Raw genomic sequence first — 20440 nt, 5'->3', positions numbered from 1 at the left:
CTTTTGGCTTGTAGACGTTATAAATCAATCTAATGATGAACTGACAATGCCATAAATAATTTTGTGTTTTTATACAAATTAACAGAGGAAGTTCAAAATGTGATAATAATTACATATATATATTATGATTAAAACATAACTGGGCTGTAAGTTAATATTTCAGCACATTATATTAAATTATAAACATAAAACTGGTTCTGTGATGATATAAAAATATAAACATATAGTCACGTGATTTTCATGTTTATGTATGGAAATATAGTTCTGACGCTTAATTTAAAGTATGAAACATTTTTATTCCTTTATGGTATGTTAAGAAAAAACACAAAAACTTATTCTGTTGATTTTTCAAATAATTAGAAAAATTATGAAGACGCTTGTGAAAAAATTGAATATATTTACAGATAGTGGTGACCATGTCTTTACTGTATCAAATATATCTACATAGCTGAAACAACAACCAGTGTTAAATTTTACCTCTTACTGTGGAGCCACCCAGGATTTAATAATGTTCTCGCATACAAATAAAAAAAATTGAAATATTTACAGATAGTGGTGAGTGTGTCTCTACTATATCAAATGTACCTACAAAGTCAGTGTTACCTTTTACATTAGAGTTAAGCAGGATTTAATAATGTCCCCACATATAAATAAAACGAATTAAAATATCCATTATTATGTTTAACATGGTGTTAGTGACAGTATGATAAGTGTTTGCGTACCATTTACATACTGGTTTTGTTTGTTTACGTACAACTTCTATTTGCGTATGTATGTGCTTTACTATATAATTTCGGTTAATTCCCAAATTGCTTTATATATATATATCAGTATCACATTGATTTTATTGGTCCATGTTACCAACTTATTGTCATAATGGATAATGCCTATGGGATATCCCAACTATCAGTCAAAATCCAAACAGTGATGTTAATCCAGTCAGCTGTCATGGATAATCATAAAAAAACACACACATATTATGGTAGGGTATACATTTTTATAGCTTTTTTGTGTGTTGGAAGGGTGGAGGTAGGGAGAACAATTAGTCGAAATATTAGAGACCGGCTTCTATCCATTTGCTTTCTTTTATAAGGTATTTAATGGTAACTGTGTTTCCAAAACGAGGTTTAGACAGTGAAATACATTAGAAGTTTAATCGTTGTTGGTGTAAACACTCAGCTTTGTACCATTACTTAATTTATTTATTTTTTTTACGATTTTCCATGATGTTCGACTAGACTGACATTGGTTTTTGGATTATTTCTGAATGATGGAATACACCAAGAACATTCGGGTGGTATTATCAATTATGACAACAATTTGAAAACCTGGACAAATAATCGTAATGAAGTATTTAATTCATTATTCTTTTATATTGCTCATTTAATCGCCTATTAACAATAAATGCAATCTATAGTATGCAAGCTATTTATACATGCACATATACATGAAGTGAAACAATGCCAAAAGTCAATTTTCTAATCCGAGGCTAAACAAAGTCCTTTCTTTAAATGTAACTTCTGAAAAGGTTGGAAATTGTCCGTAAAGACTTGAAAGAGTTAACATCTTTGTCTGAAGTCTTCACAAACTGATTCATCAAGCCCACTTTAATTTGAAGTGGAGCTAATAGGACTTTCTTTGTGACAACCAAACTTTCACATTCAATGTTTTCTATCCCGCTATCAGGCTGACTCCGGGTGGCCATTACGTCTTTATCTGGTGCTTATTTAGTACTTTGCTTGTCCCATTTCACACACACACACACAAAAACAACAACGCAGAATCTTTGTATAACAGTATTGTTAATCCTACAACATTTAAAAGACTTTTAGGTCTCCACAAAGTAGCCAAACACATTTTTTATATTTGACTTTATCAATAAGAAGTTCGAGTGTGTTTCCTTCAAGTGACCAAAATGAGTAATAGTAACAAATACATATATCTTATCATTAAGAAGGAGAACACATTTGGGACAACTGTTGGAAAAATCAATAAACAATTACCATTCATTAAATGATCAAACTTCATCTCCTAGCATCGATCCCTCGGTGTGGATTCCTGTACATGGTAAGGGGACCTCCCAGGGAAGGATTTTCTTTCAGTTTACCTCCTCTGGGTTCTAAACATCCACCCACGTGTTTGTCGTACATGATGACCTATAAAGGGGAGGAGAGGTTCCTGGTGGTTGAGGGATTCAACCCTAACACACCATTTTGGCCTTGAATTCCTGTAGATGAGCGACCTTGGGTCAATTGGCTAGTCCATTTGGGCTAGAATCAACCAAGTACCAGTGTTGGATGTTCTCAACAGGTGTTGTGGACATGATATCTGATACTGGTCTTTGGGTATAGTGCTCATGAAACCCTGGTGTTACTGCAGTGTTCTTGTTGGGCATTGTAGTCTGTCCCGTCGTAGGACTCCATGGCGGGTGGGGTCAGTGAGCACCGAAATATTCTTTATTATTATGGACCATCCAAATAAAAACTTAAATAAAATAGTGAAGAACAGTCCACAGGTATATGCCCACGTCTTGAAGATTTTGGGCAGCAATCTTCAACATTTGTAACACCTGTACCTCATTTTCTTATTCTACATTCTCTTTCAGACAAACCTTTAGGGCAAATGTCTCCCTTTTTCATTCAGAAGGGAATAGAAGGATTTGCTGGCTCTCAAAAGTCAGTCAAAAGCTTCGCTCTGGTGACATATTGGTGGAAACATCCACATCTCAATGCAGTGAACTTCTTACACGCAAAGGCGATTGGGGATATACCTATTGAGGTTATGCCTCATCCTACTTTGAATTCATCATGAGGAGTTATTGTTGAGAGGGATTTGAAGAGCATCCCAAGGTCATAGATCCTCTCTGGTTTCTCCACCTAAGGAGTTTCTGCAGTGAGGCATATCTCAACTTGCAGAGGTGGAATTATGATGCTGACCAATGTTCTCACTTTAACATTTACATCATTATTTGCACCTGCCACCATCAAGGCAGGTTATCTTAATTGCAAGGCACGACTATACATTCCAAAACCTCTCAAATTTTTTCAGTGTCAAAAGTTTGGTCACTCGAAGACATCATGTTGTAGTTCCTTGATGTGTGCTCATTGTGGTGGCAAGGACCATGATGTCTATGAGTGTGAAACGGACCCTAATTGCGTCAGTTGCAATGGCTCTCACCCATTCTACTTCTATTCTTGCCCTAAATTATTGGGAGAAAAAGTAAGGCAACATTTGAAGACAATTCAATACCTTAACTAACTTGAGGCTCAAAAGTTGCTGTCCATTACTTCATCCTGAACATATGCTGCTACGTGCCTCCAAAAGAATTGTTCTCAAACCAAATGAAAAGCTTTTTGACCTCAACCCTGGATTAACCATTAAGCAAAATAATCACATGTTTAGCGCACCAAGGGAAGAGGACACCACAAAGTTTTTCTCCCAACTACAATGCCCTCAATTCTTTCACTGCCACACTCAACTTTAGTCGATTTTTTTGTAATTATCCTTATCTGCCATGTTCGACTTTACTCTGCATTGTTAAGAACACATTTTCTTTGGCTCGGTGAGTAAATAAAGTTTCGAGAAACTACAAAACTATGTATCTGAAGCAAGTAGTCATTGGTTTACAAAATATTACTGTAAAGAGCAGCACATAATCTTGATAAAACTTCAAGTGAAAGATAATCGTATGTTATGATGTCTGACATTCTTTCTACTGTGGCTATTTATAAGAAATTATAGGTAGTGGAACTGTTTTGTTTCATCTTTTACTGCTTTATTTAGTCACATCTACAGAAAAATAAGAGTATCATACCACAGAAATACAAGTCAAACGAAATGGTGACAGATGTGTACAGAGATGTGGCTAGTTTTGTTTTTCAGCTTTTGTTTTCGTACGTTATATTTGAGTTATTGTCTCGTTGGTTTTAGTTCTATTTCCGTTAGCACTGCATTATTCATGTGTGTTTTGTAATATTTTTTTGTGTTTTTCACGTTGAAACTTTTGTGAGCCGTAATTTTTGGCTTTAAATAAATTGCTGTAAAAAAACTTCATTTGTTCTTTGTGTGTGAGTACATGTTTCGAAATTTATCATACCAAGAAACAATTTAGAAAGGAATGCCACTGTAACAATGCCACCGTTCATAGATTACATGTAACCTATACGAGTATTTGGGCATGTGTGTATTCTCTTGTGATTGTGTAATAACATAAACAGATCTGAAGCTAAGATTTACTAATGAGATAAATACAAGAGTGCCCGGTTTTTATTCTAGTTTATAAATAGCCAACAAAATTTTGTCAAATATGCCACTTTTGAACTCAAAAATGGAGATCACAATTATATTCACCTAACTTCTTCCTTAATCCTGTCCTAAAATCATAATAAAGACGATAATTCGACCTTTTAGGTCAAATTGCGTGAGACTTCGACACGTATAACAACATTATTCTTAACTTTGTTATGTATACACTATACTACTAGTAGTAGTACAGTACTGTGGCACTGTCTTCATATAAAGTTAGTGTAAAGAACCGACAAATCAACAAAATCAATTTAGGATTGTCTGGAAAAGTGCACGAGTTGAACAAGTTGAAGTGAGCAAAGTTAGTACTGAGTTGCATGCATGGATGCGAAAGTAAATTCAAAACAACGACCTTAGGTTGGGAATAGTCCACTTCATTATTTCGGGCTACAGTAGCATTTCCAGTGTACTATTCCCAACTTAAGGCCGTTGTTTTGAATTTACTTTCGCATCCATGCATACAGATAAAGTTTCAGAAATATGCCTATTTTGTTGATGTATGGTTTGTTGGCATTTTTTAAGTCCCCAGGTCAAAACTGAGTTCAAAGTCGAGGTTGCAACTCATTCTTCAGATATTTGAGTTGATTAAGGTACTCTAACCTAGGCCTAACCCATTTAGTAGTTCAACATGCACTGCAGTTTACAATTGATTATATGTTATGTACGTGTACCAGTACAGAACAATCACTGTATATAAGCTACTACAGTCTAGAGTTCAAAATTATGAACTGCCAGACATCCCGGGGCATATAAACATTACCTACAGGCAACAGTTCTTGCTATGTCTATTTCCAGAGCAGATAAGTGATATTTTACGTTTAAGTAATTGTCTTATTGGTCATCCTTAACGAATTTTTGCCGATACTGGGCAGTAACAGCCTGTAATAAAACTGGAAGCGGGGCAAACAAGCTGCAATTTCTTTCATCAGACATTATCCCCCTGCCGCACCGGCAACACGTATTGTAACATATAGATTAGAAGGTACATGTGAAAACTATATTGAACAGCCTTGTGCAGTAGTTTCTGTGCACTGATGACATTATCTTTGGGTGACAGGGTTTCAGGGCCAGCAATTTTTGTGAACAGATGCCCTCCCTCCGATATCTGACTGTTTCCATATAATTTACCTAGCCCAATAAGTCCGTGCATCTAATAAACAGAATAGCAGTTCTTGTCTGTGGTTAATGTGTGGTTTTACCAAAGAATGCGACTTTGTTGAAATATTTCAAAAAGTGAAGGAAATCTGATGATGAGAGTTTAGAATTGAATAGAGAAAGTGATATTAGTAAAGACAATAGTTGTACAAAGCGAAAGGAACTCTGTAGTGAAGATGTCAGAATTGACAAGGATAAAAAAGTCGAGGAAAAAGCAGGCACCTAGTGAGTGTCAGTGGTCATAGTGGGATCATTCCTGCCGCTTCGGCAGCAAGATCAAGCAGTTAATGCCTTCTGCGGAATGCAATGAAAAGTATGAGAGAAACGATCTCGGAGTTACCTATCAAAATGGGAAGAAACATTCCCTTGGTTAAAGTTTGATCAAGAAACTACTGAAATGTTTTGCAAGGCATGCAAAAGCCACAAAAACGTGTGCCAAGGTGATAGTGTTTTTGTAAAAGGTACCAGTAATTTTCGTCTACAATTGATCAAAGCCCACGATATAAGTGGAAGGCATACTCTGTGTATTCAAGCTGCCAATGCTGAATCTAAACTACAGGTTCAGCAGATGGATTTATGCATGAGAAATTTACACGCTTATTAGATTGAGAAACTGGAAAAACTTTTCACTACCGCCTCTTACTTAGTAGTAACAGAATAGCTGTTTTGTCTATTTGGGCCATTATGCGAGTTACAGAAAATAAATGGAGACACGTACATAAATGAGAAATCAGCGAAAAACTTTATCACATGCATTAATGACATCATGATGTAAGATCTGTGAGCAGACCTTGATAATGCTGCAGTGTTTTCCTTCATCTCAGATGTATCTAAAGAAACTGGAGCAATATGAAGAAGAAACTATTTGTTATGGCAGGAAATGTTGTTACAAAATTTTTGGACTTGCAGGCCCCACCCAGTGATACTGCCACAGGATTAAAAACAGCAATTGAAAAAGTATTTGAGACAGTTGATGTAAAGAACTGCAAAAGAAAGGCAACCAGTATAGGTACTGATGGTGTTTCCATCAATAATGGAGCAGAAAATGGACTAATTGCACTTCTTACTAGAGATAGGATGCCATGGTTAGTTGGGGTATAGTGTGTGGCCCACTGTTGGATGCTGTGAAGGAATTAAAAGTTTTTATCGGACATAAAATACCTTCTGTTAGGACTTTACAAACAGTATCATTTGAGTGCCAAAGCAAGCAGGGAATTAAAAAAGTGTCAGTGATGCTCTAGAAGTAAACACATTAAAACCTGTGAACATCTTAGTGATAAGATGGGCTCCTCATCTCTATAGAGCACTTGAAGTTCTGATGAATAAAAATTTCAAATCCATATATATGGATTTAGACTATACAATTGAGTCAAAAGATGCTAGTGCTACAATGGTTGGAGAGCTACAAAAAACATTGGGTCTGTTCTTGGATAACATAGCAGTATTTACTGGTCAGCACATCTCACCAAGGCTTATTACAGTCCCCAAATGTGGTCTTTCTTTAAATCATTTGAGAAAATCAGGTACTCCAGGACAAGAGAAATGGCGTACAGTTCAGCAGTGAACACAGAAAATGTTGAGTGGATTCTGTATGCAACCACTGAGCCACAACAAACCATGGCAGAGCCCACAGAGTCACCTGATTTCAAACCATCCATATAAATAGAAATAGAAGGATGGTTCAAAATCAGGTGATTGTGTGGGCTCTGCCATGGTTTGTTGTGGTTCGGTGGTTGCACACAGAATCCCCTCAACATTTTCTGTGTTCACTGCTGAACTGTATGCCATTTCTCTTGCCCTGGATCACATAGAAGCAAAGCAGTACTCAAATTGCACCATTTGTACTGATTCACTTTGTTCTCTACTGGCCCTGGAATTGCTTCACATCAGTTCTCATCAATATTCAAAACTGACAGGCCCATTTCTCTTTTAACATCTACTTCTATCCAGTTTTTCTAGATACCAGGCCATGTTGGTATTCACAGGAATGGGCTCACTGACACTGCAGCTAAATCTGTCTGCTCTGGCACTATCACTGCTGTGTCTGTTTCATACATGGACTATGGTCCTGTATTCAAGACTCAGCTCTGTGCCAGTTGGCTTGGAGTGAGCAACGTGAAAACAAGCTTTTCCAAATAAAACCCTCTATTGAACTTTGGCCATCTTGCTTCCACAAGGATCAGAAAGAGGAAGTTTTCTTAACTAGACTATGCATTGGTCAGTTTTTTAACTCGTTTTCTTTTATCTGACATTGTTGCACCACTGTGTTGTCTCTGTAACATTCAGGTCACAACAAGCCACATTTTATGACTCTCAACAACAGCACCAATTTAAACATGTTCTGTTCCATGGTTTATCAGTAACATTACACATATTTTTATTTTTTTAAAGGCCATTCATTTTTTTAATGCCATTTAACTTTTTAATTTACACATTACATCTTTTTTAACATAATTCTCTTTTAAAAATCAAAGTCCATGTAGTTTGATTTGAAATTAGAAAACAGCCGTTACATCAAATAGCTCGAAACCAGAACTGGAAAGGCCAACTGTCTAATGCTGCTGTTTGAACTACTCATTAGTCAACCTGGTGAGTTATAATTATTAAAATTTTGCTACAAGTCTTTTAAAACTTGTCTTATTTTACTTTCTGAAAACGGCCATAATGCCAAATAACTCTAAACTGAAGCTTCTAGAAATCAAGAGAAAGAATTTATTCCATACATTTAGCAAGAATGTTCACTGCTTTATTGAAACAATATTGTTAAATTAATACCAATATTACGAGTTGCAGCCTGTGACTGAAGAGTGGATATAGTTCACTGATACCTTCAATACAGGTCCAAAATGTGTTGTTCTTCAAAACAGTAACATATATGTATTTGTTCCTATTAGTCGATCGATTCATTTGAAGGAAACATACAAAACTATTAAAATTCTTGTTAATAAGGTCTAATACAAAGAACATGGCTAGCTATTTTGTGGAAACTTGAAAGTCCTTTGAATGTTGTCAGATTAAACACCCAGTCAGACAAAGTTTTCACATTTTGTGTGTGAAATGGGACAAATGACACAAAATCAGTGCTGGATAAGAAGTAATGGCCACGCAAAATCAGACGGATACCAGAATTGAAAACACTGAATGTGAAAGTCTGGTTGACACAAAGAATGTCCTATTACCTTCATTTCATATAAAACTGGGCTTGATAGATCAATTTGTAATAATCTTAAACAAAGATGGTGACTGTTTCAAGTACCTGTATGAGGAATTCCTAGCAATTTCAGAAGCAACACTTAAAAGGATTTTTTTTAGCCTCAGATTAGAAAACTGACTTAAAATGAACATATCTAAGTCTGTTTGTTTATTTGAATTTTTTCATTAAGCCACACAAAAGCTATCTGTGTTAACTATCCCAAAATTAGCTATGAAAGACTAAAGAAAATGCAGCTAATCATCAGCATCCACTGTCAACTTTTGGTTACTTTTTATTAAAGAAAAGTAGGGTTGATTATAATGACTACTTGGCTGAAAAAAACAAGCATGTTTGGTTGGACAAGGATTCAACCCACAACTCACAGACTGCAAGTTGAACTTGCAATACGTGAGATCATAGTACATAGTTCTGACACTAAATGTAGATTTCACAAAAATATCAGGATGAATCTGAATGCATATCTGTTTGACATCAACTTTCCTCTCGTTTATTCATTTTTTTTATTTTTATCAACAAACATAATAAAAAATGTTCATTGTAGCAAATAAAGTAATAATTTGATCTAAGCAAGAGTTTTATTTATTCCTAACTCATAACAACATTTTTACATGGAGGAGAAATGGATATTATTTTCAAAATCTAATAAGCTGAATAATAGGAAGTCGTGACACCCAATATACTAATGCTCTTGGAGAAATCTGAGAAATACAATCTGTTAATTTTCTTGTCCTAAAATGATGCCAGTCTTCATGGTCAATATATTTCAACATGTATATTAGGATATTTGGTTTTTGAGCTATTAATGTGAATCTAGTTATCACTGTAGTGGGCTGTATTGTTTTCACTGACCACCTACTTCAATGAACAGATGCTGTGTGAAAAATAAAAAAACATCTGTTTAACAAAAGTGCTTATTATACATCACATACAGTTTGTTTAATTAGTCTCTTTATACAATACTGTGTGAAAGAGTAAGGGCAAAATATCTTGTCATTCTTTCCATTTTATGGGCTAATTCTTCCATGTTATTACTGATTGTAAATTTTAATGCCATGGTAGTGATTCATTGATCACTTTTTAACAATTAAACGAGCTGGGGTGAGAACACTGAGTTTTTAGAATTTCCTATGCTTGTACCTTGTACATGTCATAATGGTTCTGTTTGAATGAATATAGTGGTAAAATTTAGGGCCTGAAATAAATGTCATGGTACTACATGCAATGTCTTGACAATGTAGAAAAAAGCTAGTATATTGAACCAGTATGTGCTAGAAGGAATAAATGTAATAGCAATCCACAAATAAATCTTGATAAAAACAGTGATAACACACATATGAAGTTATCATTCCACAATTCATAAAGAGGAAAGAATTGTCAGTAGATCAGAAACTTTGCATAAAAACTTTATGTGATGCTTGTTGGACTCTTCATCTAATTGTTGTAGACTTGAAATTTTCCCCAAATACAGTGAAGTACATCATAGATCATGAGAATAATACAAATAAATTTGAAAATAAGAAAGGAAGAAACAGAACACCTAGATTCAATGATACTGGCATTAAGTACCTTTGTTTATGCAACCTTCTGGATAGAAGGAACACTGGTTTCAAACATGAGATAAACGACCATGTACTAAATGAAAGAAAATTGTCCAGATTTACAGTATCAAGATGAGTCAATGATGACAGAATATTTGATCATGTAGCAGTTAAAAAAACTTTTACTTTGTTCTCCAAGTATTGACAAGAAACTGGACTGCTGATAACTGGAAAGAAGTAATATAAAAGAAGGATGGATAAGTCAAAGTTTGAAATATGTTTTCAAAGTGTACATTGTACATCCAGCAGAAGAAAGATGAAAGATTCTTATGTCAATGCACAGCACCTGTGATAAAGCATGGGAGAGGCAGTGTGATGGTTTGGAGTGTTGTTCTGCAGAGATGACAGGAACTTTCTGTAAAATAGGTGGAATAATGGACCACTAAATACTGATCCATCATGGCAGACCCAGTGGTTTGCAAATTATATGTAACGAGTTCTACTACCAAGAGGATAATGACCCCAAACACTCATCCAATATATGCAGAAATTACTTAGCTGAGAAATAAGCCACTGGAGTTATTCAAAAAATTACAACAGTTCCCTGAGAGCCCACATCTCAACTTAAATTAGCAGATTTGGGATTTCATAGACATTTTGACTAAACTCCCAAAGGACACTGTGATTAAACATCTTGTAACAAAACCTGAAAGACTTTCCATAGTTATTAAAGTAAAAGGAGACACAACAAATATTCACTGTTTGTTGAACTCTCACTAAATTTTTCTTGCACTAAATGTGAAGAATAATAAAATATTGATATTTTACCTGTGATTTACCTTCAACTGTTCTTTGAAAGTTGCCTGAAGTCTGATTTGTGACTTTGTCCTAACACTTTTGCACAGTATTGTAGAATGGGCCTAAATGTAACTAAACATACTGGTACTGCTTTTTGGTGTATGTTATCAAGATAATATGTTCAAAGTAAACCAAAATATCTGAGTAAAATAACAGTAATTTATACCATATCTTTAATAAGAGTTCAGAGGCAATGTGGGATTTATTTACGTCCACTTCTAGACACCTGTCTAGAAAGTCTTGAAAATCTGTAGGCAGGTTATCTTTATTTTCATTGTTTGGTTTCCCATTTGTTAATATTAAATCAAGTACCTGAAAAAGGAGTGTGACTTGATGACTAAATCAATAACATAACTTAACAACACAAAATAATTTTGATAATAAAAATATACATGTATATGTAATAAAAACAATTACATATATCAGAAATTATAACCAATACTGTTAATGACAATAGCATTACAGAGATAGAATATACCTTACTCACAAAACACAAAAATACTATCTGCTTCATGCACTATTACCGACTCATGTCACTTGACACCCATGACATCAGAATGTACAAATCTTTGGATAATACTCCCTAATACTGTCTAAATATCTAAAAAAAATATAACTTTACAGTAGCAGAACACCCTGAGTGAATTACCTAACATGTTACTATTTATTTATAGGGGTTTAACAAGATGGTAGTGATACTGTGGCAGAAAACACTATACTTTATGTATTTTAAAGATTATTATATCATACACTCCGCAAGATTCAATAATAAACTGTTTGTAATTGTATATAGTCTTGTAAAATATTCATTGTTGCTATCACCATTCCACTGTTCATTATTACCTTCATTACATCTAAATGTTTGAATTATGTGAACATTCTTGTTTTTGTCTTTATTATATATATTACCTGTGGTTGGTGAAGACATTCTGGACAAAGCAGACAATTGTATTTTAAAATACAAAAATGTAGCTTTTAAGAATTTTGGTTTCGTGAAACAATGATAATTTTTATTATTAAACTTTGTGAGAGAAACATTTGTGTTTAACTAAAGCAAAGCATTAATACACCCAAGTTATTAAAAGATCTTGAAATTATTGGTGAAAGACTAAGTTTATCCACTGGAAGTCCCTCCGAGATTTATTAAATCACATTTTTATATTATTGTTGCACCAAAGTATTTAACTTTCCATCTAATTTCATAAACTTGTAAGCATGTATATAACATTGTATGTGAAACATACAAAGAAGATGAATCAAGCATAATAAAAACTAAAGAGTGCTGGTTAGAGATAACATACTGGTAGAAGCTCAGAACAGAAATATATAAAGTTATTTCAAAGTTATTTATATATGGAATGAATTAAAAAAGTCATTATGTCAGAACCAAGTGTGGCTGCAACCTCCCACACTAAAACTGTCACGTATTACTTAAATCTACAATTTAAACAAAGCAGACCTGTGAGAGTGATATGTAAAAAATATTCTTAAACTTGTAAAATTGCTTGAAATTGACCATTTAATTAAATAAAGACTATGTTAGCATATACTTTATAACAGGTAAGATTAAAAATAAAAGAATTAACTAAAATGTAACAACACTAACCCAGAATTCATCACCAACAAAATAGTTAGTCCAAATAGTTGACGATGGTTTGGACGTTTATTTTTGTCCACTACTAAAAGTTCGGTGACGATAAGCACTTTTCTTGGTTGCTGGTTTTCATTGATCTCTTTAATTGCAACTTAAAACCCAGTAACAGTTACTATGGCTGTGTAGATAGTTTCTGAACCACTGAAACAATAAAAGTATCATTAGAATTTGTAATATGCTAGTATGTGAATTTAAAAGGTACAATAATTTTATAAGAAGTAATGGATTAACACACGTTTCTAGTTTTATATTTTTGTAAGGTGATAATAAATTGTATACTTTCCTTGTAAGTTTATTATACAACAGTTAGAAAATTGTGCACAATTACTTTTTAATTATATGAATTCCACTCTAAAATATTGATAAAAAATAAATGATGCATTATATTCACACAAGTAAGCACTGTTCCTCCAAGTTATATTAATAACCTTTTAGAAACGTGTGTAGCTATTACATTCACGATGTCCTCATGATATGATGTTAGTTTTGAATATGTAATACAACAGTTCTGCTTAGATTATATGCAGAAATTAATCTATTTTAGTAAATGTATGGTTTTAATCTTTACAATATTAATTACACTATGGATTATTTTGATCTATAAACCTTGTAACCATTACTGTGATCACACTTTGAAAGTTCCTTGGAAATAATATATTTCTATACTGTTATTTTAACTCTTCATAATTTGTCAAATCTCCCCCTTTAAATCAAAATGTACAATTATTTAGTTACACATTTTTAACACTTACTGAGTTATGCAACTACTTTGCTGGGACTGAAATAATTACTACTGTATATAAACCTTTGTTGATGTAAGCTGTTTTTGGGTGAATCAAATTATCAACTTGTAACACTACTTTTTTTTTCTTTCCTTGGCAGGTCATAAAAGTATTAGACATTTTTAATATTCAAAATTACTAAATTTTATAATTTGAATCATATTTTCAATACTGCAGGAATACCATTCTACAGATTGATTAACCTACATATTTATTTTTAATCTACATCACGTATTCTATAAAATTGTTGTGTTATTTATAATTTTTTGTACTAAAAATTAACTTCCAATAAGTACTTATCTCCTTTTACACAGGCCTGGAATAACCAGACAGTTAAGACCCTCAACTCTTCATTTGAAGGTTGCTAGTTCCAATCCCCATCACAACAAACATGCTCACCCTTTCAGCCGTAGGGGCCTTCTAATGTTACAGTCAATCCTAATATTCAATGGTAGAGAAGTAGTCCAAGAGTTGGCAGCGAGTAGTGATGACTAGCTGTCTTCCCTCTAGTCTTACACTGCTAAATTAAGGATGACTAGTGGAGATAGACCTCATGTAGCTTTCACAAAATTAAAAAACAAACAAACAATCCTTTTACATCAATAGATATTCATATTCAATGCTGCCATCTATTTGTAAACCTTGTTTTCAAGCATGTCACGAGTTTCTGCCTCCTCTTGATTGCAAATTATTCATTAAAATTATCATGTAACAACCCTCCATCAATAATAAAGTAAGGTATTCTCATTTTGTTTATGACTTCCTCTGTTCAATTCTACCAGATATCACTGAGTTCTCTTAGAATTTGGAAGCATCAGGTTTTAATGAAGAGGTAAGATGGGAAGTGTGAAATTTGGTAAGAACCTTCCAGAAATACATTTACAGTTTGGGAGAATTACAACTTCCAATACAGTACATTATGTCATATCAACAGATAGCAAGAATCTTACACTGAATAGGTGGAAGAAACAGTTTGAGGGAAGGAAAGAAGCATCCTCCAAAACCATCCAGAGGACACACCTGAAGAAAAGAAAGACTGATTTGGAAAACTTATGTGGGAGACTGAGCGAGGTATACATTTCACCCATATAAGAAAGATGTGGTACTTATGGGAAAACTGGAATGTAATAAGGGCTATCAATCTTCATTAGAAGAAAAGTGAGGGCATAAAACACAATGGAGAGTCTGAAGGAACAACAACACCTGAAACAGTGCAATGGATGACCACAAAGACCCATTTTCAAATGCAGACCATAATGATTCACTCAATACAAGGCATGGTAGGGATGAAGAGCTATTCTATTCTACCTGAACCATATATGTTTTGGTTTAGGATAATGGCTATTTTGATAATACTTTTACAGTTGACTAGATGCCCCCATTAGTTCTGTCAAGGCAATATAAAATAAACTTAAAACAGATTTATCAGAGATCCATGGTATGAAAAATAAACTTTGGAAATACTAATGTGATTAATTATTGTAGTTTACAAAAATAGAGGCATTCGTGTAATCCACACCCTGCATACTGACAGACTTGATGATTTATTGAGATGAAAGATTTCTGTGAGAAAATATTACATTATAAAGAACATGGAGTTTACTAAACACAAGTTATAACTTTTTGATAATATATAATTATTTCACATGTTTACCATTTAGCAAAATAAAATTGACAAGTGGAATGAAAATTAAAACAGACTCAAAATGAAAAATTATTATTAAAATATGCACTGCAAACTCAACACATATCTAGATAAAAATGCAGCACTTTATAGATCTCAATTCTTTCAGAACAGAAACTAATTATGTAATTTATGTTCTCCTTGTAGCTGGCCAATCAACTTAGATGGCAATAATCCAGAACATATTTTTGTGCCATTAATAATACAAATTCACACTCAAGTTGATACCAGGTGAACTATCCCATGAAGCGGCAAGTACCATCTGTGATGACTCATGTTAGGTACAGCAACACCTAGAAGTCAACTGGCACATACCCTAATGAGAAGTTCTGAGCGAGAATCATAAACATAGCTTGATAAATATGAAACATAAAATTCTGAGTTGAGGTACCTGTCCTTTATTTGTGCATGAACTTAAACAAAATCTGGGAGTGGAAGATATGATAAATGAGATAAATCCTGATTTTCATATAATTCATTTATAACATTCATTTACTACACTGTATAATGGTCATTATGACCCTGTAGAAAGAGGTAGTATCAATTGTAATGTCAGTAGGGGTGCATTCTGTTACCTGCTTTCAACACCCAGCTCATAACATCTTTCTACAGTGTTTTACATGATTATTTAATAGAAAGCCAATGGCTACAGAAGTGTCTTACAAACAGGTCAAAGTAAGAAATTATTATAACTTAAACAACAGTTTTTATACCAGCCTTATGATGACTGTTGAAATAGAAACTTCATCTCAGTTTATGCATTATTGTAACAAAGGTAGTCATTTTTGTTCATTTAATTCCTCCAAAGAAAGCCCAGCACAGTCTCCAAGATGTATATATTAAATGTTTGTGTGCTTTCCCCCCACACCGTGTGCGTGCATATTGGAGAAAATTGTATAAACGTGTCTTACTTTTTAGTTTAAGAACAAGACACCATATACAAATATAATTAATGTTAACTTAATCACAGTGTTCAATAACAGCAATAAAGGGGGTGGAGGATTTATGAACCCTCCATTAACATGACCCCTTCAAAATTATCTTCACATTTACCCTCATGAAGAAGGATAGTCATCTATTGAAAGCACTACTGTTTTTGCTTCTTTGAAAACATTATACACAGTTTGGTTAAGAATGGTCCAGTGAACCTGAATTAGTTAGATAATGGAACAAGAAACAGATACAGATTTTTGTGTTTTGTATATATACACATAATATAGCAATGAGGTATATGGTATCTGTATACCAACTAATTCTACCTTCAACAAATCAAGACAGGATTTTGAAAGTTATTTTCCTTCTTTCTCAGACAACATGTGAAGAGAGAAAAGAGTATTGTTTTTCACCTGCTCTAGATCCCTCAGATCCATGATGTCCAACATGGTCACCACTTGCCAAAACAGCTAATGATCTGTGGTGAACTGGTGCTTTACTTCTACCACCTATTTTTGAGTATAATTAATTTTATTAACAACTAATTGAAAACATTACTATGTATTTTTTATCTATTTCTAAAAACACAGTTAATATTTTGCCACAAAGTGAAAATTTTAACACATTTTAAACAGTTTTGGTGACTATGAAATACAGTTGGACACTGGTGCATTAGACCTAAAAGCACACCCACTCTTACAGCTTTTTTGAAGAACCACAATTATTGCAATGTTCTGATTTCATTCCAATTAGAAATGCACTTTTAAATAGTTTATATAATAATTTAAATTGGTGTGTTGGACTAAGGATTCTTTTACAGTGGGTGTTTGCCACTTTTTGGAGATAAATTCAAAAATAAATAAACAGCGTGCATTCCACTTATTTGAAAATATGTTCAAAACAAGTGAAACATGACATTCTTCACACTACATGTATCACAACTGGATCTAAATACTGTGTGTTTCTCTTAACAAAAATCCATTTTGGCCAAATTCAATTGGTTTAAAATGCAGTTGACAAGCCAAACTATTTTTCTCTATTTTAAATGATTCATTTCACATTTTCTAACTTCTCTCTGACTGAAATTCTATTCTCCTTGGCTTTACTTTTGGCTCACTTTCTACTCTGTGGCCTCTTATATGGTTGTTAACACTTTTTATATCTTACATTGAGGTATTCCAGAAATCTCTGTAGCCTTGATATCAATTACACAACTTCCAATAACCATCTGCTTTCAACTTTCTTATTGTGAAACAAAACAGTCATGAAATATTAACTCACAAAATTAACACTACTTACATTAAACAGTGTATTTTATCTTATAACCCTGAACTTATATTTTTTAGTCACTACACTACTTGCCATTGATTGAAAACACTTAAATAAAGTTTGTTGTAATGCAGTTTTTGAAGAGGAGGAAACGAGAAAGTGGACTAGTTTGAACAATTCTTGAATTTCAAAAGATAACTTAATTTTAGTGAAAATACTTGATCAAAAACTGAATTTTTTTGTATACAAAAAACTTGTAATATTTACAGAAAACTAGTCAGATTTTGTGAAGATACACATACCATTTTAAAAGTTATAGTGTGGAAACTGATGATTACGAACAAAGTCACACACAGTGAGTCTGTAATGAAAGGGTTCATTTGTTTTATTCCTATCCCCCTCTTACATGACATTTTGAGAAGAGAAATGTAGTTCCTCTATCCAGTAAGTATTTATTGCACTGGCTATTGAACCTTACCCTTCCAAGAAGCCTACATTTGTGAACTACTATTCACAGCAGTGGAAATACTAATTAGACTCCTTACTGAAAACCTATATGCACCTGTTCAAAGCACTTTGTTTCACTGTTACTTTGTGTTGTATCTTACCACTTGTACTTGAATAAAAGGGAAAAGAAAGAGAGTAAGATATTTGGTGTAGACCAAAGACAGTTTAGAGACAGTGGAATTGTTTTATAGCACCTATAAAACACAAAACAACAACATCCCATACCACTTTAAGCTTTGATGTTATGCTTATAATGCTAACAAACATCTCACCAGGGTCCTAGCAACATAAGAACTGGTAACTCCAATTTTCTCTCCACATGTAAAATCTAAGTGATTTTCACCCAATCATATAAAGCATTTTGAACTGCATGTAATTATCATAACACAATAACAGGTTTAAACAAATGTGTTCTTTCACTTTATACTTAAAATAATTACTAAAAATACTCTAGTTCTTATCTCACAATAAGGCACAAAGCCTTGTAGAATGAAATTTAAGTTATCACAAGACATTTGATAGTTTGGTTTTTAATAGGAGCTCAATAACACGAACAATGGAGGTGAATAGGTGGACTAAAGTACCTGCCTTTCTCCTCTTATGCTCCAAAAGTGCTCTTTTTCTTAGTGATAAAACACTGTCCATAATTACAGACCTTGCCTGCAGTGAGCTTAGAAATACAAATGTCAGCTTTAAAAATAATTGACACATATACACATATTAAATGTTGATATACAACAAATTGCTGTTCAATTTTACATTTTAAAATGACTTGTAAGATTGATTGAAAAGAATGAGAGATATACATCAATCAACCCATATGTAGTAGAGGAAATACAGAGCATTCTGTAACCACTCCCTCATAAATGGTTTTGCATCAGATTGCTTAAAAAGTATGTCCCATCTTGTTGATCCCCTGCTTTTATAATGTCCTCTAGATGTTACTGTAAAAGCTACATTATGTATGTTTAGCTCACTTCAAGAAATTTAACATTTGAAGAAAAAAAAAGGAAATGGACAAATGTGTACATGCTGTGGACTGACTGACATCTCTACCCCCATAGTTTCACCTCCACTGTTTATTGGTACCTTTTCTTCTGATGGACAGATTCTTCCTTCACAAGTTTCTTCACATTAATCTTGTTCAGCCTCACTGACATGACGAGGAGGAGCTGGAAAGTTGAACTTGAAGGCCATTCACACAGTGAAAAAGGCTTAAAATCTTATAGTTCTGTAAAGAAGAAAAATACAGTTTTGTTCACACTAAATCTTGTTCTGAACACAAAATATCAATTTTGTCCCAAATTATTTTTAACATTTTAACTAATCCCTGGACAATCAAGATTCAAGTCACCTAAAATTTGCATAGTTTTTCTTTTCCACTTAAATATAAAATTATAAGAAAGTTAACTGTTTAACAAGTTTTACTGCTATTCATTTAATGTTCCTATAAAAAATTACCTTTGAGAAAAAACAGAATAGTATTAAGTATAAATCTTTACAAAGTTCTTAAATGGAAAAACTTGAAGCAGGCACTTCTTCACCCACAGCAAGCAATATGTAGACTGAATTACAAACTACAATACCCATACAGTAAGACAGAACAAACAATTCATGAGGTAAAAAAAAAACAGCAAAAAGTGCAATATTAAATTATTAAAACAATATAAAAGTAATACAAAGAATGGCACATGAAAACTTAATCACAGCTAACATTTAAAGAAAATATTAAGTAAGTGAGAAATACCAGTACAGTATTATAAGCAAAAGATACTGGAAAAATTTCAAAAAAAATATAGTAACATTCTTACTGTTTTGTAAGAAAATATTAAAACAATTTATCAAGCATGCTCATTCTACATAAAAAATATATTGCAAACCTATTTCGTAGAAATATACAATTCTGGTCAAAACACTGATAAACAGAAGTAAAACTAACTTAAACCTAAAGTTAAGAGCTTATGCACGTGCTAAAATTTTAATGTTCATTATGCCTTAAATAAGATGATTTATTTAGGTCACTTCAAGTTTAAAATATGCCATGTAAGACAATATTACTATAACTGTAAATTTATGTGTGTCACGTTATTGTTATAACATAGTTGTAAATATCTGTTAAGGTTTTACACACAATTTATTTGTGCAGAGGTAAATGAAAATAAATAGATAACCATAATACAGTTGATTTTAAACTTTGACTACACACATGTCTGTCTTGAAATTTTAAAGTTATGTAGTCTGAGCTACGTAATCACGTGGAAAATACTGTTTGCAGTAGTGTACGTAGTCATTACAAGTTATGAAAAGGTATATATATGGTTGTCATGTATACAGTAAATTTAGAATAACTACACATTGTGTATACAGTCAAATTAAAACAATTCACTTTGCACTCATCCAAATATTTTAACTGTGGAATATTGCATACTGTTGGCAGTAACTAGGTAAGCTACATACTAATCAAATCTAACTGAATGTACACTATAAACTATGCATATCATAAAAATGATAACATCTGAGCTAACTCACTGTTATCAAATT

At 33.2% G+C, this 20440-nt stretch overlaps 1 protein-coding gene across 9 annotated transcripts in view; it reads right to left on the bottom strand.

The window, feature by feature from the left end:
* Positions 1-9230: 9230 nt before the first annotated feature.
* Positions 9231-20440, bottom strand: part of LOC143232471 (AKT-interacting protein-like) — a 65666-nt gene continuing 54456 nt past the window's right edge. The window contains exons 6-10 of one of the 9 annotated variants that reach the window (XR_013017542.1): positions 18989-19130; positions 16537-16632; positions 13906-14041; positions 12677-12865; positions 9231-9545 (exon numbers count right to left, since the gene is read on the bottom strand). Coding sequence is in view for 1 of the 9 variants with exons in the window: in XM_076467985.1 (XP_076324100.1) it covers positions 19050-19130 (81 nt within the window). In the remaining 8 variants the exon portion in view is untranslated. Of the gene's footprint in view, positions 9546-12676; positions 12866-13905; positions 14042-16536; positions 16633-18413; positions 19131-20440 lie in introns of those variants that run through there. The other 8 variants (XR_013017543.1, XR_013017544.1, XR_013017545.1 and 5 more) reach the window with 8 other exon arrangements.

This window comes from Tachypleus tridentatus, chromosome 11 (genome assembly GCF_004210375.1).
Source record: "Tachypleus tridentatus isolate NWPU-2018 chromosome 11, ASM421037v1, whole genome shotgun sequence".
Lineage (NCBI taxonomy): Eukaryota > Metazoa > Arthropoda > Merostomata > Xiphosura > Limulidae > Tachypleus > Tachypleus tridentatus.
This window is presented reverse-complemented; position numbering and strand designations above follow the sequence as displayed.